The 26440-nt window shown below is 44.9% G+C and overlaps 1 protein-coding gene across 1 annotated transcript in view; it reads left to right on the plus strand.

Moving 5' to 3' along the window:
• Positions 1-26440, plus strand: part of LOC137047416 (NACHT, LRR and PYD domains-containing protein 3-like) — a 62481-nt gene that overhangs the window by 29068 nt on the left and 6973 nt on the right. The window contains exons 8-9 of the mRNA XM_067425047.1: positions 1455-1628; positions 2352-2525. Coding sequence (XP_067281148.1) covers positions 1455-1628; positions 2352-2525 — 348 coding nt within the window. The remainder of the gene's footprint in view (positions 1-1454; positions 1629-2351; positions 2526-26440) is intronic.

The raw sequence follows: 26440 nt of genomic DNA on the forward strand, positions 1-26440 counted from the left end.
ATATAGAACATTAACACTGTTGTAACCAGTCGGCGCGTCGTGCTGAAAAAGTATTAGTAGGCTATAATATTACAGTATGCATATTTAAAATGTAATACATACGAACTTGAGTACTTATTATTTAAAATTAATTGTGCTGTACATCTCCATTGTCTGCTGTTATCCACAGCTGTCCAAGCATTCCTACGTAGGTAAGTTAGTACTTGTTGGTTTAATTTCATAGATTTCCTGACCATGTGACCCCCTCCTAGTTGATAATTTAGTAATTAATTTTATTTGGATATTTAGTTGAAAACTTAGATTGACATTTTTGTCCCCAACTGAGCAAGCCAAGCCGAAGGCGACAGTGGCAAGGAACTGTCCTGTCTTGTGTGCACTTGGGTTTTTGTTATTTTGGGCATGTGCTCTGTCATTGTCTGATCCCTCCCTCTTGTTACCTGATTAGGTTTTTATTTGCCCCACCTGTGTTCCCTAACTCCCTCTTGTTTTCTTCCCTTTTGATTTCTTCCCTTTATAAGCTCCGTGTGTTTTTCAGTCTTGGTCGGATCGTTATGTTACGTACAGATAAGAGACAATAGTGAGAGGACTCAAGGTGCAGAGGACTAAAGATTTAATTGTAAAAATAAACATAAATACAAAACAAACACAGACGAGGGGGCAAAACACATAATAAAACAAACCAAAAACTCAAAAACATACCAACAGAAGTCACGGGGGAACGGGAAACGTAGACCGTACAACGATCCGACAACGACTGACAAATACCAGGAGCTTATAAAAGGGAACAAATTAGGCAGGGAACGAGGGAACACAGGTGGGAGAAATCAAACACTAATTAGATAACAAGGGGGGAGAAATCAGACAATGACAGAAGCACAATGGCCATACTGACAAAACCCACATGTGCACACAAGACAGGACAGGTATGTGACAGGAGCCCAAACTCCATCAGGGTATGATGGAGAAAAATAAACTTTGGGAGAAACTAGGCTCAGTCAGATTGCCTGTTCTCCTCTGGCCTATTAACAAACAGTGTATGATTATTATTCTGCCAACATTAGTAAATAGTAAATAATATAAAATAAACCAAGATTAAAAACTAAATTAAACAAAAGTTTACTGTCAGATAAGTGATTTGTGTTGCTTTTCTCCTCATTATATTCTTTCAAAAGTATCTGACATAACTTTACTAGAGATACTTCACAATATTCTGAACATGATTAGATTATTTAAAGATGTAATTACTGTTTTAAAATAAAATTGGGGTACTCATACTATATAATTTAAAGATTCTTACAGTTTTAATGATATTGAAAGTAACCTCCTCAAGCACCACATAGAAGTAGGTCTCACCATAGATTGAACCTGTTAATCGTGTCATGTCTTTAATACAGATTGTGAAGTTCCTGCTTATCTGAGCTGTAGAGACTGAAGTGTGTCATTGTTTTCTACAGGTTGAGTTATTGTGACGTTACAGATGAAGGTTGTGCTGGTCTGACTTCAGCTCTAAGGTCAAACCCCTCACACCTGAGAGAATTGAATCTGTCTGGAAATAAACTAGGAGTTTCAGGAGTAAAGCTGATCTCTGCTGTACTGGATGATCCTCAATATAAACTGGAGATATTGTGGTAAGCAGGGCCATCTCTATTATGGGGCCCACTACAGGTTTAAAGGTTTCCTCCAAACTTTAAATAAAAATCATCAAACTTCATTAGCATGTTAACAATACAAAAAATCTAAATGTAAATGAGCAATATCACGAGTCGCTGTGCGATATGGCTGTATATCAGCAAACAATTTGGTCAAACATACAAAAACAGCCCTCTAGTACAGGATTTAAGTTAAATATAAAGTTATGAAACTTGATTTTCTCCTTAGCCCAAATTAAATTGCTCTGGAAAAGTAATCGATTAATAAGACCAAATATTGCCGTTTGATAAACACTAAATGTATTATAGCTCGTGTTTAACCACTATCTACATAAGAGCCAGAGATAAAACTGGTTGGTGGCTACATAAGTGCCGAATGGCCAAAAAGGATTAGAGCTCACATCAACAAAAGCATTGAATCATATTGTAAAATATATGTTTATATATGTATAAACCCTATGTTTATATATGAGTCAAATATTTAAGGTCTAAATAACATTTTCTTTTAGAAAACTATTAAAACTATATACTCGTGCTGTATGGAGCAGAACAGGCACTTTAATTTTATAATTGTAGTCTACATTGTCTATATTCTGCCTGCTGTCTGAATGTATCCATATAGTTGCTTGAAAATGTGACATTTTGGTGTATCAGAGATATATATCCTAAACTCAGAGTGAAGAGTTATATTTTTCTCTACAGGTTGAAGAAGTGTGGTGTCACAGATGAAGGTTGTGCTGCTCTGGCTTCAGCTCTAAGGTCAAACTCCTCACACCTAAGTAAACTGAATCTGTCTATCAATAAACTAGGAGACTCAGGAGTGAATCTGCTCTCTAATGGACTGAGGGATCCTCACTGTAAACTGGAAACACTGTGGTAAATCATCTCTCTAAAAGAGACACACTAGTACTCACAAAAAATATTCATAAATTGTTTAGTTGTATCAATTCTGACTGATGTAGGAAGTGTAAAAAGGAGAGACAAATATGTTACAAAAAATTCCTCACAGGTAAGTCTCGTTATTTCTTAGAGATGTTGTGAAGGTGATAAGCTGTTTTACAAACACATGTGCTTTATGAGCTTGCTGTTAATGGTTATTGGCCTTCAGAGGCGAGGAGTTTAGATATGGCTAAATAGCATTTCTCACAGATTTATTCACAGTGGTGGAGCGAGTTTTGTAATCATATGAACATGAGAACGCACTTCTCACGTGGTCATTAGCATGATTGTCTGCTGTAAATGAAATGTCGTTTTGGAATAATAAGAATTAGGGCTGTGCGATATGGACAAAAAAACCTGATGATGATTTTTTTATATTTTTCCAGATTTCAATTTTAATCACGATTTTGACACAAACAAACATGCTTTACAGTTATAAATGCATTCTGTGTGAATTTGAAACATATTTCCAAAGGAAAGAAATTAGAGCTTTATCGAGAAGTTATGAAGCTGAAGGTATCAGCTTGTCAAAAAAGCCTTTTACTGTGGTGGTAGCCTAATAGTAGGCTAAATGAACTAACATTGTGATGCTTGAAGTGTTTTATATCTTGGATTTTATCATAGGCAAGACAAGTCAAGAGTTGATTCAAGTGGCTAAATTGATTAAACATGCGGTTAACTCACTGTCGGTTGCTGGCCGTCACTTAAAAAAATTAAAACTTTAATTTAACAAACAAAAAATTGCTCTAAACATTTTTCTAAAATAACTTAATAAAAAAAACGAAATGAAATATAACTACTTTGACATTAAAACCAAAACTGAACTATTTTAATGGCTGCAACAATGTAAAAAAACACGGGCTCCAGTCGGACTCGGGCCGTGAACTTTGATAAGCTGTCGGACACGGGCCGAGCTAGGGCCTTGATATGAGGCTCGTGCAGGGCTCTAATCCCACCCCCCTCTCAGAAAATACATAAATCTGACATTACTGAGCTATGCGTTTAAAAGTAGCCTATTAAAATGGTACAATGGCATTGCAACGTGGGATATCGCCAATCGGGCATTTTGTCCGCGTCAGAAAAGGGGTTAAAAGGGCTACAAGGTGCCACTGGTGGCCTAAAACAAAAGATTAGGCCTACTTATTTTTAGCTTTTCTCGTGCTGTGTAGAAATAATATTGAATCGACCGTCCCTGGTTTGAGCCGGTTTAATTCTCGCTTCTATGACTCGACCTGCGGAGCTGAATGTGCGCTCACTTGCTGCACTTATGCTGAAACGCAGAGGATCCTCCTTATCAATGGATTTCATAGTAAATTGTGTCTAGTAGGCTACTATATAAATTACAAAGGTTTAATTGGCATCTTTATTTCAAACGACCCGACCGACTGCGACCCGTATATCATTAAAAATATTTTTGGATGACTCGTCCGCGGGTGATGACTGCAGGCGCTCGCTCATTTTGGATCAAGCCGTGCATCAGACTAAATTCCACAAAATTGGTAAGTTTCCCAGCACCGCAATAGACAGACATTATTTTTAATAGAAGGATAGGCCTGTTAAAATTAGAAGAACAAAATGTTTGTTTTTGCATTGTGGTAACTCAAAGTTTTTTTGTTTTTTTTTCGTTATTTTGACTTTGAATTTCGTTAGATTTAGTTAATTTTCATTTCGTTTTTTTTTTTATTAAATATGAACTGAATTTAGAAACAAAATAAACAAAATAAATTATTGAAATGAAGACGGCGTTTGGAGTGAGTGCATGCAAAATAATACGTTCTCTGAATCAACGGCCTTTGTGAATGTAGGCTACACAAATAAAAGTAAACAGTTTATAGTTTATAATTATGTCTTGCACATATCTGGCTAAAAATGTCTATTGTACTGTGAGTATATCCGTTGCCTTAGGCTAAAGGGCAATCTCAATCAGAATGTGCTGACTTCGTCGGCTATGGGTTAAAGATAACCTAGCTTATTTAATTAGGGTTTGTTTAAATAGGCCTATTAGCCTATAATATTTTTTTTTAGGCACGCTGCATTCTGATTCGTTCGGATAGCATACTGGGAGGTTGGGGCCAGGAGTTGAAAAAATTGTGCTATGAAGCAATTTAGAAATCAAATATGCTCAAATCGCGATTTTATTACGATTTTAAATAATCGCACAGCCATAATAAGAATAAATTCATATTTCATTTAATATTAGAAAACCAGAAATATGAATTTAAACAGGAGAATATTTGAAAATTGCACAAATATTGCAACATTTACAGCAACAGTTCATGTCACTATGACCACAAGCCACACCCATTATGTAATTTAAATATAGATTATATTTTTAATGTCATAGGATATAATAGGTCGCTTTCAAAAATGTGCAAAGTTATCTTTTGCAGCTCAAAATTTTGTAAGTCCAGAAGGCCAGTATTTAATTGAAACTCTTTTTATATTTTTATTAACATAAATATTAAACTAATTATATAAAACTATACTGTCAGTGCCCTACAAATTAAGTTGAATTCACCTCATCAGCTGCAGCAGTTGGTGCTGTTATGACCACGAACCACACCACTCACATCTATGAAATCAATTACATTTAATTAATTAATTTAATGTCAAATGATGTCACGTCAATTTCAAATGAGCGCAGAATATCGTCCGAAAGGTGATGTTGTATTATCCTAACACTTCTCTTCATGTTTTCGACCTACCTTAGCTATTATTTGTTCACTGATCTTATGCAATTAAGCATGCTTTCATTTCAATATGTGTGGCATGCAATAAAAAAAAATTATTACAAAATTAACAAATGGAGCCAAATCACAGAAACATTAATGATGATTTTAATATTAGTGTCAGGTAAGAGTAAGATGCGTGTATAAATTTCATTGAAGTTTATTATACAATTTACTTATAAACTAGACTGGGTAAACCCAGCCTGATCTGCCGGCAATTTGATTTTGCCCTGCTTCTCAGTCTGGAAACACGTACATTAATTTCTACTGCTTCTGTTACACTTTTGGGGGAACCAATCACAGAATGGCTTATCCACCTGGCACGCTATTGGCGGGTTTAACACGATGACGGATAGAGAAGCGATGGATTGATGCCTGTTGATCACGCCTCTTGTGGTCTTGTGGTCTGGTGATAGCCAGACAACATATAAACTAGAAAATCATGTGAAATTGACTTTTTAAATCAATTTGAATTATATCCGTAAATAATTAATTTAAAGATTTATGTGTCAAAAGTTATCTTTTCAAAAACAGCACATGACCTTCTGTAAAGCCCATGTATAGAAAACACGCACACACACACACACACACACACACACACACACACACACACACACACACACACACACACACACACTCATGCAATTTCAGGCATGAAAAGTCTCAAAAACTCTGTTAAAGTCTGTTAAACTTTGACACTTTGCCATTTAACCAGTATATAAAATATCAGGAATCCAATCTTATGTCTATATCTGTCATGTTTTCACATTATACTAATGAAGTTTGAAGTATACTGGGTGAAAATAAATAATTCAAAACATTTTCAAAAAGTGATACACTTCCTGCTGCCAGTTGGTGGCACTATAACTTTGACTGAATATTGGCATGTAGATGTCTTGTGAAGATCAAACATGTGAAGTTTGGGGCAGATCAGACATTGTATGCCTGAGTTACAACAAGTTCCTGTGTCATGGCGAAACGGCTCGGATTATGTATATAACCCTTGTTCCCTGAGAGGGAACGAACACTGCGTCGGAACGACGAAATATGTAAGATGGCTTTCATTCCACCCGGGGCAAACTCCAGGCAGGTTGGCGTTACCGCCAAGGCCTGGAGATCTCCCACTCTCCTAAAAGAAGTAATGGCGAGGAGAAAAGCCACCTTAAGGGTCAGGTTCCTCGGTTCCGCCAGCTCCCTCCGAGAACCACTGCCAGATCCCAGGTTGGAACTCTGGACCGAGCCACAGGCCTCATCCTCCGAACCCCACGGAGGAACTGTACAACCAGCTGGTGTCTACCCAAAGGCCCATCACCCAAAGACGTGTGGAAAGCCGCAATGGCAGCCACGTACACCTTGAGTGTGGACGGGGTTAGACCCACAGAGAAGCGATCTTGGAGAAACTCCTGCACTGAAGCCACTGGGCAGTTAACTGGGTTCACCTCACGCTCCCTGCACTAAGTGGAAAAGACATTCTACTTGAGGCTGTACAGTCTCCTTGTAGACGGAGCCCTGGAACTGAGTAAGGTCTCTACCACTTCTGTCGACAGGCCAGCCTCTAGGTACCTGGCCCCCTCAGGGGCCAGACCAAAAGGTTCCAAATCTCTGGCCAGGGGTGAATATTGTGCCCGCCGCTTGAGACAGGAGATCCCTCCTCAGAGGAATCTGCCACGGGTGACCTGCCAGCAGAGCTATGATATCCGAGAACCAAACTCGAGTCGGCCAACGGGGCGCCACCAGAAGTAGGCTGACCCCCTGTTGACGAACCCTCTCCAGGACTCCCGGGAGCAGAGCGATCGGGGAAATGCGTACAGACGCAGCCTCGGCCACGTCTGCACCATGGCATCCAACCCCAGCGGGGCTGGATGCGTGAGGGAAAACCACAGTGGACAGTGGGACGTCTCTCGAGACGCAAACAGGTCCACTTCCACTGGGCCGAACCTCTCGCACATGGCCTCCACCACCTCGGGGTGGAGCCGCCACTCCCCGGGCCTTAGTCCCTGCCTTGACAGGATGTCTGCTCCCTGATTTTGGACCCCCGGGACATACATTGCCCTGATGGACAACAGTTTCCCTTGGGACCACAGGAGAATTAGATGCGCCAATCTGCATAGAGGGCGCGATCTCAACCCTCCCTGGTTATTGAGGTACGCTACGACAGCCGTATTGTCTGTCCGTACCAGGACATGTTGGCCGCGGAGGTCTGGGAAAAAGCTCCTGAGAGCTTTGTAGACCGCCATCATCTCCAGGCAGTTTATGTGCCAGGAGGAATGACGGCCCTCCCACGGGCCCCTCGCAAGCGGCCGTCCATGACCGCGCCCCAACCAGTGAGGGAGGCGTCTGTTGAACGGATTTCCGGCAACAGGACGCTCCCAACACTGGCCCCTGGGACAGAAACCAAGGTTTCCTCCATATGACTAGGGAACGAAGGCATCTGCGCGTTACCCTGATCATACGGAACGGATTCCCTCTGGGGGAAAACCCCTTGGTTTTCAGCCACCACTGGAGGGGTCTCATGTGTAGCAGGCCGAACGGTATCACGTTGGACGCTGCTGCCATGTGCCCCAGCACTCTCTGAAAGTGCTTCACAGTGGTGTGCTTAACAGTGAGGCTGAAGGGAAGAACCCGATATTGGTACACCTCGCCCCCGAAAGCGAACCTCAGGCCTCCTGTGGGCAGGAAGGATGGAGATATGGAATATGCGTCTTTAGATACATTGTGACGAACCAGTCCTCGAACTGGATCTGTCTCACGATGGGATAGTGAGCATCTTGAACCTGAATCTCCTCAGAGAACGGTTCAAGTACCTCCGATTTAATAACAGATGCACCCTTCCATCCTCTTTGGGTACCATGAAGTAGCGACCGTAAAGCCGGACTCCCTGTCTGGCAGAGGGATACACTATATAGCCTCCTTACCATCAGGGAGCACACTTCCTGTTCCCTAACCTGCCACTGGGCTGGGCACCCCACTATTCAGGCCACACTGATGAACCCCGGTGGTGGAACGCTGAACTGCAGTCTCTACCCTTTGCCCAAGGTACACAGGGCCCCAGCAGATATATTTGGGAGCATAACCATGCGCCGAGATATTCTACTAGGGGAACCAGCCTCTCAAGGCTGGTCTCTGGTACCCACCGAACCTCCTGCCCGACCCCCTGAAGCGGCCACCCGGCAGGGCTTAGTCGGGGAGGATTTTCGCTGTGCGAACGCGTTCGCTGCCCAGCCGAAGTCTCCCTAGAGGCGGCTAGAGTAGCATGCGTTCGCAGGAAGTCAATGTGGCCCGAGCGTCGTAGGCGGCGGATCGCAGCATCGACTTCCAGAAAACTCCACAGAGGAGGCGACCTCGATCGCTCCTCTGGAGAGGGGGCTGGCCAGCAGGCCACTGGGCTGGGCACACCACCATTCAGACCACACCGATGACTTCGGTATTGGAACACTGAACTGCAGTCTTTACCCTTTGCCCATATCACACAGAGCCCAAGCAGATATATTCAGGAGCATAATAACTATGCGCTGATATATTCTACTAGGGGAACCAGCCTCTCAAGGCTGGTCTCTGGTACCCACCGAGCCTCCTGCCCGACCCCCTGAAGCGGCCACCCGGCAGGGCTTAGTCGGGGAGGATTTTCGGTGTGCGAATGCGTTCGCTGCCCAGCTGCAGTCTTTCTAGACGCGGCTAGAGCAGCATGGGTTCGCTGGAAGCCAATGTGGCCCGATTGTCGTAGACGGTGGATCGCAGACTTCCAGAAGACTCCACAGAGGAGGCGACCTCGATCGCTCCCCGGGAGCAATAAATATACAAGCGAACACAATTTGGATGATAGGCTGAAATACCTAACTCCTCAAAGTCAGTTAAATCCCATTTAATTGCACAGAATTAAATGCCACCATAATCACTCGTCACGTGAACATGCTGATTGATAGGCTGAATAGACATATCTAATTCCTCAAAGTCAGATAATGTTTAATTTAAATTCCTCAGAATTAAATGCAGCCCTAATCACCAGACCATACTGTTTAAATATGTATTCAACTAATCATCATCTACACGCTGCCTCAGCAACGCGAGATTCGATTCGTTCCCAACATATTTGGCTTTCATCAAAGACCACAGGCGCGAGGCTGAAACACTCGAAAACGCAAGGCTGAAACGTTTCTGTACGCTACGAGACATTTCTCAACGACCACAGCCAGCACCCTCAGGAGCTGACTGCAAGCCTCGCTAAACAGTATCACATGTACACAGATAGCGTGTGTTCATTTTGTTGCAAACCCGTAATGCACGTGCTGCCTCGGCAACGCAAGATCGAGCCTGCATTATGAGGTGGCGAGCTCTCGTTTGCTTCACTCCGTCGACGCTGAGCACATCTAATTCCTCGGAATCAGATCGCTCAAGCATCTGGTTCTCCATCCCGGGGAAGAGCCGCATCGCGGGCTTCCACAGGGGAACGGAGAACACCGGGTTACTACAGGCAGCCCCCTCGGAGACTGCCTGAGCACCTTATTTTATGAATGAAGCAGTGTGTATGATGTTTTAACGTCACCCACCTCGATGCTGAGCACATCTAATTCCTCAGAATCAGACAGCTCAAGCATCGGACCCTCCAACCCGGGGGAAGATGCCGCCAAGCGGGCTTCCACACGATATTCACGATATCAAAAATCTGCTCGCAATTTAGCTTCCTCAATGTCTTGACTTCATGCTGACCGAGTTTGGCACTGACTGGGTCAATCGTCTAGGAGGAGTATATTAAATTCCAGAGCATGCATTTTCCGAACAACTTATAATAGCTCACTTCCTGTTGGGCTGACGCATAACTTACAGCACGAAAGTCGTTCGGCCCAATGAGCTCTTTATGTGTACCGAGTTTCATACATCTACGTGCAAGTGTGTTTGATATATGCACCAAGTTTTCAGACCCCACCTGGATACCAGCTTTGTTCCGGCCCCGATGTTTGTGCAAAGTTTAAGAGTTTTCGAGCATGATAAGGGCCCCAAAAGTTCTAAAAAAAAAACGAAATTTTCCTAAGAAAAACAATAGAGTGCTACACCCTTTCAGGGCTTGGGCCCTAAAAATGTGGAAATAAGCGGAAATAAGTTAATACACACTTATATTTACAGGAGGCAAACATAATGCTGCTAATTTAAGGTATATAATGTTAATTGTTTTTCTTCTCATTTTCTTTTGAGTGGTAATAAAAGATGTAAATACTTTCAAGAATTACAGTAATTAAAGTGTTGGCTAGATCTTTGAAATGCATCCTAATTGAACATTGGATCTTCGTCGTGACTCTTCTTTCTCCGGGAAGCTTGAGTCCCCGTTGTTGTTGGCCAGCCGTGGCGCATGTTGAAAAGAACAGCCGCGGGTCTGCTTGACACTCTGGGCAGTGGAGCCTCCAGAAATTTTTCATAGGAGTGGCCAGATGGGGCCACTTAAAATCTTGGGGTGGCACACCAAAACTAGAAACCATAATTTCAGATTTTTATTCTACTGGTGTATTAAACCGGCCTGTAGCACGGCACGACACATAATTCCCCGTCGTCTTTTACTAAAAAATATTTTTTGACTTATTTACTTACCAGTAGTCTTCGTCTTCTAACGTTAACTTCTTTTGAAATTGTTGACTGACGGGCATGCTGACCTGTTGCTGTCTGAGGAGTGCGCAAAGTTTATTAACAAGTCTATTAATTTATGAGGCTCTTCAGTTCAAATTATCCAGTACCAAAATAATAATACTCTTTATTTTCCAAGATCATAAATGATTTTCAAAACGGATTTGGGAAAAAAAAACATACACACAAAATTACTTATTTTAAATATAAAATATATATATCAAAGTCTTGGGCATGTCAAAGATTAGTAACAACTTTAGCTTTTGATGCATTGTTAGTTTTTGTGCAGCATCAGATTTTTTCTTCCTCATTTACTGTTCGTGCCTGTTTTTGCCCCAGTGACTTCCATTATAGCCACATTTTTTGATTGGAAAGCCATGACACCATATAATCATGCATTCTTGATTGTTGGTGGTTTTCCCTGTTGGGAAGAGGTAAAATGTGTATTTTTTACAGTTGATAACCAGGTGGCACCATTAAACCTTTAGATAGGCCTGTGCTGAAAAAAAGAAGAAGCTTAGTTTCTGGCATTTGTATAGAGTATAATAACTGCATATAAATGAGGGATTTAAAAAATGTAAATCTGATGCTGCACACAAACCAACAATGCATCAAAGCCAGTGTTGTTACTAATCTTGACATGTCCAAGACTGTGATAAAAGGTCAAAAAATATCCAGTCCACAATCACTTTTTATGTTGAAAATAAGTTATTTTGTGTGTATGTTTTTTTTTTTTTCAAAATCAGTTTTGAATCCGATTTTGGAATTAATTTATGAACTTGGCAATTAAAGAGTGATAAGAGTGACAATGAAACAATGACAGCAGCTCAACAACAAACATGGAATCAAGTATGTAAACTTGCAACAGAACACATTTAAAAGTATTTTACTTTTGATTATTTATTTATTTCTGAAGAACTCTTTAGAAGCCTGTATGGTGTACTTTAAAGGGTTAGTCATTTACTCTCCCTCATGATGTTCCAAACCTGTATGAGTTTCTTCGTTCTGTTGAACACAAAAGAAGATATTTTGAAGAACGTTTGTAACCAAATGTTTGCTTTGGGGGCAACATTGACTTCCATGGTAGGAATGTGTCTTCATATGTTTTCTACATAAAGAAATGCATACAGGTTTGGAAAAACTTGAGGGTGAGGAAATTTTGACAGATTTTTCATTTTTGGGTGCACTGTCTCTTTAAGCAGTCATTCTGAACCAGTAACCACTTTACTGACAATTCTGAAATTCAAAAATGTTTAATCCTCTTTATTAATTTACTATTATGACTATATTATTATGTAATTATTTGTCCCATTTTATTCTAAATATTTTTTAAATATTAAACTGCTGAATGATAAATTGATAACATTAATTAGGCTATAATCTATTAATTAACCGTTTTAATGTTTAGAAAAATAGGTCTGTCAAGCTCTGATAATGTGTGGAATATTATATTATATTATCCATTAAAAAAACAATAGGCCTACCTTTAGTTCACGGATGTGTCTGTCATCGCATGCTTTAAGTCAGACAGTCTGAGACACTGAAATGCTTCTCTGCAAAGGGTGCATTTTGTCTTAGGTTCATCTTAAGTTATGGGTCCTGCACACTGTGCGATTTTTCAAAATCCTTTGCGAATGTCCCTTGTCAGACTGTACGAACATGATCCCCGTGTCACACTGTAAGATCTCAGTTGTCATTAATGTCAGACTGCACGATAGTTTAGGCACGCTAAAAACGGACGCGCGCAAGAAATCTCACCCGGAGCTGTATATCATCAATGAATGACGCGTTCAGTGACAGTGAGCTGCATTACACGCGGGACTGAAATGCTGGCTACAAAGAAATCTCTAGCACTCGTTTTGGTCATAGTTTGTCTTGAAAAACCGAGATATTTGACTGTTGTCGTAGGAGAAGTCACACTGCAGGATTCTGTGCCAAATCTGCTGACACTGCCAGAATTTCGTCTGAGGTAAAATTTGACCCCCTGGTGGCGCCACTGACTCTGGGAGACCGTGGAGATCAGCGAGAGCTGCCGCCAGGGAAAACCAGACGGTCCTCTTGCTTCTCTGCGTGTCGTGTGCCATCGAGCGATTAAGCTGCAGCGGGCGTTGTCACGGCAACTCAGTGCTCACTTGCCGCTCTGTGTGCGCTGTCCCCTGGCCTGGTGGCCAACAGGGAGGTCTACTGTGGTGTAATAGCTGGGGTGACCTGAGGGGGTTGGGGCTTCTTCGGGGAACCAACCCCCTAGGGCTCCTCCCCCTCTAGCGCACTGCAAGCTGTGCAACTTCTGGGTGGAATTGCTGGTCCTTCTTATGGGGGAACCTAGCATTTCATTCAGGGCTCCAGCTGAGGATCAGATGTCAATCGCTGCATCGGAGAGGGGGCTGTTTTGCTCTGGGAATGAAGATGATGCTGAGCCCACTGTAATGGTGTGTGCTTTGCTGAATCAGATTCAGAGTCAACAGCCATGCTTTCCTGGGTTCAATCCCAGATGTGCATGTAAAAATGAGTCAGTGTGGAACTACTTTGGATATGGAATGCCAAAGGGGCCAGAACTGCATAAGTTTTTCCTCCCTCACTAACCTCCTCGTGGGGTGGCTGTACGCAGACCACCTCCGCCCTGCACTCTTAATGCATGAGGGTAGTTCTGAGTCGGGGTTGAGCTGTGCATGTTGACTAACCGTGATCAGGTCACGGCGCAGGCCCTCGGCCAGACGATGTCCACCTCTGTGGTCCAGAAACGCCCCCTGGCTTGCCTTGCTGAGATGTGAGTGGTCGTCAAAGTCCTGCCCTCCGGACTGGCCCTGTCCCCCCGTGTCTTTTCGAAAGTCGTGGAGGGGGCCCTTGTGCCCATGAGAGAAGAGGGCGTTCGCATTCTCAACTATCTCGACTATTGGCTCATACTAGCACAGTCCCGGGAACAATTGTGCAAACACAGGGACCTGGTGCTCAGACACCTCAGCCAGTTGGGTCTTCGGGTCAACTGAGAAAAGAGCAAACTCGCCCCCTTGCAGAGGATCTCTTCTCTCGGTATGGAGTTGGATTTGGTCGAGCGGACAGCGCCCCTCACAGAGGAGTGCGTCCAGTTGATGCTGAACTGCCTGAACACGTTTCAAGGCAGGATGGCGGTTCCACTGAGAACATTTCAGAGGCTCCTGGGGCATATGGTGGCCATGGCGGCAGAAACACCGCTCGGCCTGCTTCAGCATTGGCTTCACAGCAGAGTCCCGAGATTGGCGTTGCAACGCGGCACTCACAGGGTGAGGATCACCCGGCCTGCTGCCATACCTTCAGCCCGTGGTCGGACCCCTCGTTCCTGTCGGCCGGAGTGCCTCTGGAAAAGGTGTCCAGGCATACTGTGGTCTTCACAGATGCTTCGACCATGGGCTGGGGTGCCACGTACAACGGGCATGCAGTGTCAGGGGTTTGGATGGGCCCGCACCTGCATTGGCACATCAATTGCCTCAAGTTGCTAGCAATACATTGTGCACCGAGCCGCATCAAAGGCCAGTTACGGGGCAAAGATGTATTGGTCCGTATGGACAACACTGCGACAGATGCGTACATCAACCGCCAAAGGGGTCTATGCTCCAGTCGCATGTCGCATGTCGCATGTCGACCCCCCCCCATCTCCTCCTCTGGAGTCAGAAGTGTCTAAGGTTGCTTCAGGGCATTCATGTCCCTGGTTGGCGCAACCATGTGGCCGACGAGCTGTCATGAGCTGCGCTCCCGGGAAAGTGGCGACTCCACCCCCAGGTTGTCCAGCTGATTGGGTTCAGTTTGGGGTGGCACAGTTCAACCTGTTTTTCTCCCCAGAAACCTCCCACTGCCAGTGGTTTTATGCGCAGACCGAGGCTGCACTCGGCACGGATGCACTTGCGCACAGCTGGCCCCGGGCCTGCGCAAATATACTACTTGCACAATCACTGTACAAGGTCAGGGAGGACGAGGAACAGGCCTTGTTGGTGGACCCTTGTTGGTGGCCCCGTAAGATCTTCTAACTCAGAGATGGAAAACCGCGTCCAGACTGCCACCCTCTGGCAACCGCGTCCAGACCTCTGGAAACGTCATGTCTGGTCCCTGGACGGGACGTGGAGGTTCTAGGTGACTTACCCCAAGAGGTAGTTAACATCATCACTTTGGCTAGAGCACCTTCTACAAGACAGGCCTATACCTTGTAATGGAACTTATTTGTCGATTGGTGTTCTTCCCAGAAAAGACCCCCAAGGTGTTTGATCGTGTCTGTGCTTTCCTTCCTGTAGCAAGGGTTGGAGCGTAGGCTGTCGCCCTCCTCCCTCAGTTACGTTGCTGCTATTTCCGCCTGTCACAACCATGTAGAGGGTAAGTCGGTTGGGAAGCACGACCTGGTCATCAGGTCCTCTGTACCCTGCTGGGGTACCAATTCACCTTCTCGGCTCCTCAGCAAAAGACTAATTTGATGCAAGCACCTGTGCCATATTTATACCCGCGCTGCGTGGCATGAGCAGCTGGTGCAATCATTGCATGCCAATGTGCATTGGCTTGTTTAGTTACACTTGAATTAGATTGGCTCTCGCTAGCGAGATTCCTATTCCTCGGTACTCCAACGTGGCGTCTCCATTCCCTCCTGCAGGGAACGAGGGTTACATACGTAACCAAGACGTTAATTCGGCCGGGGATTTTTACATGGGTGGTGGGAGAAAAACACTGACATTCTGGATTCGGACAGCAATAAAATCAGACTAGCCCCTGTAAATGATGAAAATACCTTACGACCCCACAAGAAACAATTACTGTCCGAATAGGGCTTATGTCTCAACTGTAAAACAGAGCTGTGCATCATCTGCATACTGATGTGGAAAGTGGAGATAGACTATACCTGTCAGGGATTATCTGTGTTTAAGTTTTGGATGGTTATTTCATGTCCTTGTTCTGTGAGCTAGTTTTCAGTTACTCATTGCTTGATTATCTTTTGCACCTGATGTTCACTTCGTTAATTAATTTACTTTTGTATTTAAGCCCTTTAGTTTGTTGTCTGTCCTCATCAAGATTACGTTGGTTGTTCTGTTCACGGTCCTTCTAGTTCTAGAGTTCTGAGTGTTTTGTTTCTTTGTTTAAAATAAAAGTAGCTGCTACATCTAGATCCTTCCAACTTTCTTAATGGCTGCAACCAGCTTGTGTAGCTTGATTCAAACTTTCCTATTAAGTGATTCCTATTAAGAGACGGTAACGTTACGTGATTGAAGTGCTAGACACACCGGCAGTAGTGGAGGAAGTACTGAATCTCAGTACTTAAGTAAAAGTACAAATAACCAGAGCCATATTTACTTTAGAAAAAGTAGAAGTACTACAACAACAACCCTACTTAAGTAAAAGTAAAAAAGTACTTGATTTTAAATGTACTTTAAGTATTTAAAGTAAAAGTACTTGTATAACAATTTATTATCTTATTGTCTATATTCTCATAATTACAAAGTAGTAAACAGTATGGGCTGTGGCGTTTTAAATAAGTTAGTTTTATGTTAATGTAGGCTAATTGTGCTTATCATCTGTTGCCCAGTTTACATTCTGACTCACAATATCAGGGTGATCTGCAGAGTTAAATATCAATATTCAGAAGCAACTTTTCATCAGCTTTGATGTATTTAAGTCTTCATATTTATGAGGATTAATCTTAAATACAGAATATGCTTCAGCTTTCCTTTATATTTTTAAATTTGATCAATAAATTAAATTAGAATAATGCTATTCACAACTGCACACAACTGCACAACTATCACCCTCTGACACAGACACTCTCGCCACTCCCACTCATCCCCAATCACCGGTATCCCGTACACCTATGCACCATCACCAGTCCCCCACATAAAGCGTTCCTCATCCCCACAGTCTTTGTCTGGTCTTGAACCGATCTAGACCTTTGTTACCCTCTACTTACCTGAAGTATACCTGCCTGTCTTCCTCCTCCTCTTCATCCTTGTCTTCGTCCTCGTCATCCCCATCGTCATCCTCGTGGTCACCATCTTCACCTGTCTTCACCAAGGGAAGTCTGATGTCATTGTCCACTACTGTTCGTGTCAAGATTCACCTTTAAGTTTATTCCTGTGTCAGTTATTTCTGTTCAATAAATCACAATGCTGAACAAAAGCAGTTTATATTGCATCTAAAATGGACTAATTTTAATTAACTATTTATGGAACTGTCAGTGTCACATTTTCAGTCGTGATGGTATTCAGGAAAACAGCACTCTTGGTTATGTCATGTGATGTTTTTTTAACTGTATTATACATTATAAAATATAAAAACCTTCACATTTTGAATATTTACTGCAGTATGTAAGAGTTTCTCTGTATGAGCGGCGTTGGTTTGTTTCCATTCCTTCACGAGAGGCTGCACGATTGTCAACAGCGCAACCGTTAGTTCATACATTATATATTATTATCCATTAATTATCCGAACAAACCTAAACCTAAAACTTGATCCTTGAAACTGATCAGAACATGTAACGAAAATGTAACGGAATATTGTCGAAATGTAGGAGTTGAGTAGAAAGTAAAATATTTGCTGCAAAATGTAACGAAGTAGCCTAAAAGTAAAAAGTATGCACTATTGATTCTACTTAAGTAAAGTACAGATACGTGAAAAATGTACTTAAGTAAAGTAACAAAGTATTTGTACTTCGTTACATTCCACCACTGCACACCGGTCTCAAGTCCTATCACGAGGGAGCTCAGAGGCATATAAGGACGAGCAACACCAGTGAAGGCCGAGAGAGGACCTGGGGCCCTTTCTTCATACCTCGCTTTATACATCTGAGATGATTTGATAGATCCCAGATCTTCTAATCACGATAACTGATCTCTGGCTAATTTGGTTCTTCAAACGAATTTGCGGATTGGATTAAAATATCTGGATTGAGTTATCTGAGATTACTGCGCGTTCCTGCATTCACTAAAGAGGGCTAATGCATCAAAACTCGAAACCACGATCAGTAATCCAGCAATTGGCTGGCACCATAGACAGTAAAAGAAATGGACAGAGCGATCCCAAAGACTTCAACGGCGGAAAATGAAGTAAATTAGAAGCACTCACTTCCTGATGGCTGAGCGAACTGCGCAGGCTCAGACTGAGCTTGAGGACGTAGATGTGACGGGAGCCTCCTGTCTGACAGCTTTAAGTCTTCTAGTAGTTGTGGAAAGTGAAATCTGAATCACATTGTATAAATGTTTTTTCCCGTTGCTTTTGTCCCACTATGGGCTTCTCCACATTCTTGCCCCTTGACTTTATCGGACTTTATGTCTCCACGTCCCCCCGACTGCCTCATAGACAGTAAAAGATTGCTTCTGAGCATCTCCTCCTATCTATACAGTAATTTCTCTACTGTGCAACAGAGTCGCGTTGGTTATGACACAATCGTTAGCCTATTTTTACAAAAACAGCTTCTGCGGGGCGTTAGTGTAAGATACAAGGTAACGGAGCCTTTTATGCATTGTCGTGTTTCTTTAGAAATAAACAATGGACAAATGGAGTCTTTAAACACCTTAGATGTAAAGTTATTAATTGTCAAAGTGACTAAAAAATGAATGGGAGTCAATGGGATAACGGATGCTAACAGCAGGTGATGGCTTGGTTATCAATGGCCACCCCTATGGGTGGAACACTGTCCGAGTGCTAGATTACCCCCTTGGCTGGCGTCAAGACAACGTAATGACATCATATAATTAAAAAAGACACCTGGCAAAAAACTGTAAAAGAAAAAACAAAAACAAAAAACCCCCACAAATTTCTGGACCTTACTAAGGAAACAAACAAACGGCTAAACCAACATAAAAGATAGATAAACTAAATGTGCACTGTTTTGATGAACATGATTCCCAAGGATTTATATTCACATTTTTATAATATTTGTACACACTTTACATTTTTATTTCAATGTCGTAATTTCATTTTTAATTCAATTTAAAGTATATTTGTTATGAGACAGTATCAATTAAAGTTTCTTGAATTATTGATCAAATTATCTGCATATTTTGCGCTGCATCAGGCCACTCACATATTTTCCGTCATCACTCAAATGAATGCACGACGAAGATTAACTGCACAATGGCCCTCATTTATCAATCTTGCGTAGAATCTGGTGTATATGTTGGCGTAAGATTATGCTTACACTCCTCTCACCGCCTGATTTATGAAACTGTGCGCACCTCTGCAATTCAGGTGTACGCAATACTTGCCCTTGATAAATGCGGCGGCTGAAAACGATCGTCATTAGAATAACACGCCCCTAAATATTCAAGTCTCCGCCTCTCCCACGCCCTCATTTTACGTCATGGACAAACAGAAGACGGCAAAGAAGCGAAACTTCTCCGACGTGGAGATCGGGCGCGCTCAATCATCTCACTACTCCACTAGTCAGGGCACTGATTAGGACATAAGTCAATGGGCTGACTCCCTGATCAGTGCTCTGACTACTGAACTAGAGAGATGATTGAGATGCGCCCATCGAGACCATCACCAGGGAAGTGAAAAAAAAAAAAACGAAATTGTTTTATTTGGGAGTTTAAAGAGTGGGATTAAAGGCACCTACAAAAACAAAATATGGACCCAAATTACGAGTACTCTTAATAGTGTGGAGGTTGATAAGTGCACTCCAGCAGTTTAAATAGATGTTTGGATGATAAATTACCATCACAATGCATTATTTTACAGCACGTTTTGAAACAATTAGCATTTAATTTCGTATCACGGCACATGTATTGGGGTGTACAATAGTGATGATGATGTGATGTGGAGTACTACCATTCATTCACATTAATAATTACATGACAATTTGTAAGATTCTTATTATTATTATTATGATTATTATTCTTAATGACGCTTGTTATTCAGAAGAAGAATGTCGTTTTTATTGATTTTATTATTATTTAAAAGAAGAAGGTCATTTTTATTATTTTGTCAGTCTGAATCATTGTAGCCCCAGTCCGTGCGCAGCTGCCGGGCCAGGCGGGCCTGAAACGTCAGATAAAGCGCACATGCAGGCTCGCGACTGGAGGAATACATATGCCTACAAATCAAACACTTTGGTAAAGTCACACAAATTAAACATTGACGTTCATGTTGCACAAAAATAAACACTGAATGTTGTTGTTGTGGTTTTTAACAGTGGGTCATATAGCATATCTTGTCAGTGCGTTTTGTGGTGTTAGGAATTGTTTTCTGCGCATTTTTCCACTAACTCAAACGTGCGTACACCACCTCCTGAGCTGGCGTAGGATTTGAGCGTGCCGTACGCCAACGTCCATATTGATAAATCTCAAAGTCACCGTGGGTTTGGGTGTACGCAAGGTGTACGCTGGAAATTTGGTGTACGCACTTTTGATAAATGAGGGCCATTGTGTGTAAACCTCCAATACAACAACAGTAAGGAAAATAAGTATTTGAACACACTGCTATTTTTCAAGTTTTCCCACTTAGAAACCATGGAGGGGTCTGAAATTTTCATCGTAGGTCCACTGTGAGAGACATAATCCACATGTCCACTTTGAGAGACATAATCAAAAAAAATAATAATCCAGAAATCACAATATATGATTTTTTACCTATTTCTTTGTATGATACAGCTGCAAATAAGTATTTAACTTAAGCAATGACGCACATCCGAGTGAACGAGACTGAGGGAAGTTAGCGAGTGAAGGGCATAATAAAAACGAACTGGAACACAGCACTTAAATGCCTCCGAGCTCTCTCGTGAGAGGACTCGAGACTGGTGTGCCTCGCAGGTGACGCTCATCTTCAATCACGTAACGTTACCGGTGTTACAATATATTCGGTTCCTGAAATATTTGGTTCCAATGGGTGGAGCATAAATGAATCATCATGAGATCATGTCTTGGGCGGGGCGACCAATACAGGCGAGTGGAACAGAAATGATCAGCCTCAGATCGCGTTTTTTTTATTATGGATTATTTCAAACAGTTAATAACGTTGAACAAAGTTAATCTTAAACTACTCTGACAACTGCACACCTTAGAATAAAAGCAGGTGTTTATATTATTTATATTCATCTGTAAAAAGGAGAATGTTTGAAAAGTGAAAAACATGGGATCAAGGACCAATTACTACAGCAAGACTAATGAAATATTTACTATTATTCTAATAGGCCTATGTATTTTTTAACTATACATTTCATTCATTTTTGGAGGAAATAGGCCTAACCATATACACGTGTATATACCAGTGTGTTTTTGTGTTCCCTTGTTTACAAAAAGATTACATATGAATTAAAACATTACTAACCTGATAAAATGTAGCCTAATTTTTATGATAAATAGTCATTATTATCACTAAATTTGACCAACATTCTAAATCATTGCAACACAATACAACCGTTAATGCAACTAAAGCTTAACGTTTCATAACCTTTAATAAAGTATAAGGGTTGTGTATGAAAATTATTTTAATTTAAGTAGAGCAACATTCAAAGCTTGCATCTCTAAGTTCTTGTGTGTTCTTGAGCTATCAGCCTATCATTTAAAGGCTATTTTATAATTTTTGTAATATGCAGGCAACTTTGGGAGACAGAATAAAAACGTCCCCTTAACCTTAACCTTAACCTGTAACCTTAGTTCCCTGAGAACAGGGAACGAGACGCTGCGTCAGCTGACGCTACGGGGAACGCCTTCAGCGTGACAGGTGTCTGAAATCGCTATCAAATCACAATCCTACTGACCGTCGGCAGCTGGTGATGTAATCACCGTGTGACCAGGAAGTATAAAAAGGCACCGTGCCAACATGACAACATCCGCTTCGTCTGAAGGGACTGTGGGCAGGCACACCTTGAAGCATGGCCATGTGATGCAGCGTCTCGTTCCCTGTTCTCAGGGAACTAAGGTTACATTCGTAACCGGGGACGTTCCCTTTCGAAAGGGAACTGCCGCTGCGTCAGCTGATGCTACGGGGAACGATATACCCACGCCGCCATGCTGAGGGGAGTGCACGCCCCTTACTGGCAGTGAGAACTGCCTGGACGAGTGTTCGCAGAAAGTCTGAACCACTCCCCCTCTAGCCACACAGGCTGCCAGTGACATCATTCCCTACGGTCATAGCCCAAGCTATATGCCCAAGAGAGAACCTAAACAAGTTTTAACTGAGGTTTCCTACTCTCGGCTTGCTCGAGGGCCTGGGACCTACTACTTTCGAAGGAAAGAGTCCCTTAAGGGAATGTGGCTAGGGGACCCGAGGGCGCCACCAGCTGTCACTAATTCGGGAAAAACCTTCACCGAATACCACCAGGGAGGCCTCACCTGGCATCACTTCTGTGGGACACCCCAGCTTGGCCAACCCTGTCTGTCAAAACAGAGCCTCCAGACATTGCTCTTACTCATGAGCATCCAGACTGAGGGACTGCAAACTGGCAATGTCCTCCTCAGACCGGAACTCGGAGACGGGAATCCTGGAGAGCAGTACTCAGCTTAGTGCTTCTTACCCTTGCCATCGAGGGGAGTCTCTTCTGCTGAACACATTTATTACAGGGGTGCTCAGGAGGCCTAAAAAAGGCCTATGGACTGATCTACCTGGGAGGCCCCGAGGGGGGCCTGCCCGTCTGATCAGACTCAAGCGGCCGTAAGCTCGCAGACGACCCTCAATGAGGGGAGCTCTAAAGCCAGCTTGGTAGGTAACCCATGCTGTAGGCTAGCCAGTCCCTGTCCTGAAGGGACTGCGCAGCAGAAACGGAGTCTCGTTGTGCTAGGGCATGAGCCCGCCCTTAAGTTATACCGCTAGCTGTCAGCCCAAAGCCAGTTATATGTTCCCGCTCCAGGGAACCGTTTCCCCTCCAGGGAGGCAATGAGGAGCCTCCACCCGGCACCGTTAGTGTTCGCTGTTAGCTGTTAAGAGCCGCAGGAAGGTGGCTTTACTGGTTCCTCAGGGGGCTCATGAGGTTATAACGCCAGAAGCCACCCATGCTAATGGCTAGCTTGTCACCGAGACCTTTGGTCTGGGAATCCTTTCCCAAAAAGGTCCAAAAAGGCCTGACAGCATAATACACTGGCCTAGCGAGCGTCCCAGCTCGGGGCTCACCCTCAGGCGGCCTGCAGGCAGGTGGCTCTACTGGTTCCTCAGGGGGCTCATGAGGCTATAACGCCAGAAGCCACCCATGCTAATAGCTAGCTTGTCACGAGACCTGGTCCGGGAATCCTTCCCAAAAAAGGCCCAAAAAGGCCTGACAGCATAATACACTGGCCTACCGAGCGTCCCAGCTCGGGGGCTCACCCTCAGGCGGCCTAGAGCGGCCTACTTCCTGCCAGCCAACGTGCAAACTGTCGGGAGCTGTTGTGTTCCCGGGGCTCGCCTCCAGGGAGGCCTGTTTGATGCCACGTACAGTCCGGTCCTTTTAGGGCGGCCTGGAGAGGCCTATTGCCGAATGGCAGTTCCCTATTAGATTGGTGACAGACGGTGCTTATCCGATGGCAAATCCCACCGGAAACCCCGCAGGGCCGAGAAACGACCATAGGACGGCCTGAAGCGGCCCGTCCCTGATAGCAGACCATGCTAGCCGCCTGGCTAACACCCACGCACACTGTTGCAAGACCTGGGAACCGGGGCTCACCCTACAGGAGGCCTAAAGCGGCCTAGATCCTGTCAACCAATGGTCGGAACCCTAGGTCACCCCCTCAGGGTGAAACTCAGCGAGCCCTTAAAGTCGGGCTGACAATGGCTGTCTGCTGGCTGATGAGGACTGGGTATCCAGTCACTACCTGGGGACTCATCCCCAGGGAGGCCGTTAGGGGCCTACTTATGACGAGGCTTCTGCTGCAGCCGACATCGTTGGAACTCACCCGCAGGGAGGCCTACTGAGGCCTACCACCTGACCCAGAGTTAACTGCCCGGACTGCCTCGGCTGGCGTCTCCCGCCAGCCAACCTTCTATAGTCGGTCAGCCCCAGCGGCCCATAGCAGCCTTCTGCGACGGCGCAGTCTCTCAGGCAGCACCTACCAGCGTGGACCTAAAACACAATGCCCACAGCAGTGCACTCAGCATAAAACGCCTTGAACCCTCTAAAGCGAGGGGAGTACAACTTACGCCACCTGCCTCCAGGGCGGCCGTCTGGTCGTCCAGCGGTCCGCCGTCCGCGCAAGGGCGTCAGCTGTGACAGTGTTTCGACTCCAGGGGAGCATCCTACCAACCGATGCTTTCAGATGGTTGGCAAGTACAGCTTGACCCGAGCCTAAAAGGTGAAGCAGAAGACACAGAGCAAAAAGTGAAAGATATTGAACACACACAACCGGCCATTTCCTGAACCAAGCCGGGGGGCCGCCCAGAAGTGGCGGCCGCACTAGATCTGGGGGGCGGGGCTAGCAAAACCAGTCTGACTGCGCACCGCGAAGAGACGCCTACCCCGTCCCCACGACCACTGGCTGAGTCGCGATTCATTCTGCTATACACCTTTTTGCATTAATAACAACCCCCAAATGCAGAAGGGGGGTGGGCATTGGCCGGACGACCCTACTACGGGGAGGCCGGGTAGGGATACAAAGCTCCTGCGGGGATACCGTCAGGAGCCCGGGGCAACTGCCAGGGCGATATGCCACCGCGAGACGCCACCGTCATCCCATCAACAGCCTAGGCCAACCTGATGCACTAGCATCGGCCTGATAATCCCACAAACAACGGCCCTAAAAAGGACTGGGACAGACCTTTCTGTAGTTCATGCGCTAGCCTGACCTCACATATTAATCTAGATATTTCACTAGCAGAGGTGCCAACGCTACCCAGAGGTGGCTACAGCTAAAAAGTTCGCCAGGAGAACATACATCAGTTTATATCGGCGCTACATGCCCGCGGCATGTGCGGTGGCCTCTACTGCTCATATAACACATATCCAGAAGAGAAAACAGCCTTATAAACAACTGTTGCTACACTAGCAAACATACAGCCTACATAAACACACTGTGTTTATACAAACATCGTTCTAGCCACCTTTACCGGGGAACTACAGGCCCACTTCTCCAACTGTTACACTTTTCTTCATCTTTTGTAGACAAAATATCCCTCAGGGAAGCTTAGAGTCCAAAAATACGCCATTGAAAAGAAGAATGTTTGCCCTAAAAGGGGACTCACCCGCTGTCTTCAGTGCCTCATCGCTTCATGTAACATGCATGCTTCGGCGCACTAACCTGAGGGCGGGGCGCTTTATTCTTACATGTAAGGCCGAGGAGGCGGCCGCGAAATCCCGCTTTTCCCAGAGACGATGCACTGTGTGCGGGCAGAGCACACACCGGCCTGGCAGGCTTTCGTCAGAGTCTCACCTCCGCTCATCATCAGCCCGCGCGGCCTGGTGTAAAGCGTGCCCCGGGGAGAAAAAAAAAGAAAAACAACAGAAAAACAAAGGAGGGGACACAACATCACTTCCGCGCCCTTGGGGGCGGAGACTCACCACCTCGCTTCCGGCGCTGGAAGCGGTTCTTCTCCCCGATGTCCCTCCTCCTGTTGCGGGTGTCCCGCCTCTTCCACGTGCTACTCCTCCACGGAGGGGGCGCACGAGAGGCCACGCTACTGCGTTGGCCCATTTTTTTTTTTTTGATGATCCTCGGATCTCGAAGGGCCAGGGACACCCTCCTGCCTGGGCGCCGCCCCAGACCTCAGCGGAATACACGTTCTATACGCCGCTGAGCGCGCCCTCGCCTCTCTGAACTTTCCCACCACCACCTCGACGGAGGTGCCGAAAAGCCCAAAGGGCAAGACCGGGGCATCGAGGAGAAAAGCCTTTTCTTTCACCCCGATGTCCACCAAGTTTAGCCACCGATGCCTCTCCGTGGTGACCACAGCGACTGCTATGGCGACCATGGCGACTGCTATGTGTTTGGCCGCCCGGAGAGAGAGATCCGTGGTGCTCCACTCAGCCATCGCATCAGGGGGTAGGCCCTCCCCCCGATCGAGGTCCCTCGGCAGGCCAGCTTGATAAGCCTGCAACACAGCCATTGTGTGCAAGGCCTCCTGACCCGCCGATGTGTATGCCCTGCCATTAAGACGTGAAGTCGTCTTTAATGGTTTCGATGGCAGGGCTGGAGCTCTTAGTGTCGATGGCCGCCCGGAGCTGGGCGGCTATGCCATCACATCCAGCAGCTCCCCATACACGGGGCAGGATGGCTGGGAGGATTTGGCCTCAGCCTTATTTTCCTCATCCACAGCCATCCTCTGATCGACTGGAAAAGCACGGGCTAACAAAGAGGAGGAGTCTCCATCCGACTCCTCCTCCGTCCGCCTGCACAAACGGCGGCCCCAGGACAAACGGCGCCGCTCAGCCTTGGCATGAGCGGGACCGCTCCCAAATGCTGGCTCTTCTTCCCTCGAGAAGAAGGCCAAGCGAGAGCGGAGCGTCCTCAGTCGGAAAACGCTCGCAGTTTGCGCAGGAAGCCCCCTCGAGAACCTTCCGCGCGTGCTCTTCCCCCAGGCAGAGCACACAAAGGGTGTGCGTGTCCCTAGGCGTGAGAAACCTGGGACACGGATCAGCGCACTTCCTGTACGCTCCCT

The sequence above is a fragment of the Pseudorasbora parva genome, chromosome 19, assembly GCF_024679245.1.
Source record: "Pseudorasbora parva isolate DD20220531a chromosome 19, ASM2467924v1, whole genome shotgun sequence".
Lineage (NCBI taxonomy): Eukaryota > Metazoa > Chordata > Actinopteri > Cypriniformes > Gobionidae > Pseudorasbora > Pseudorasbora parva.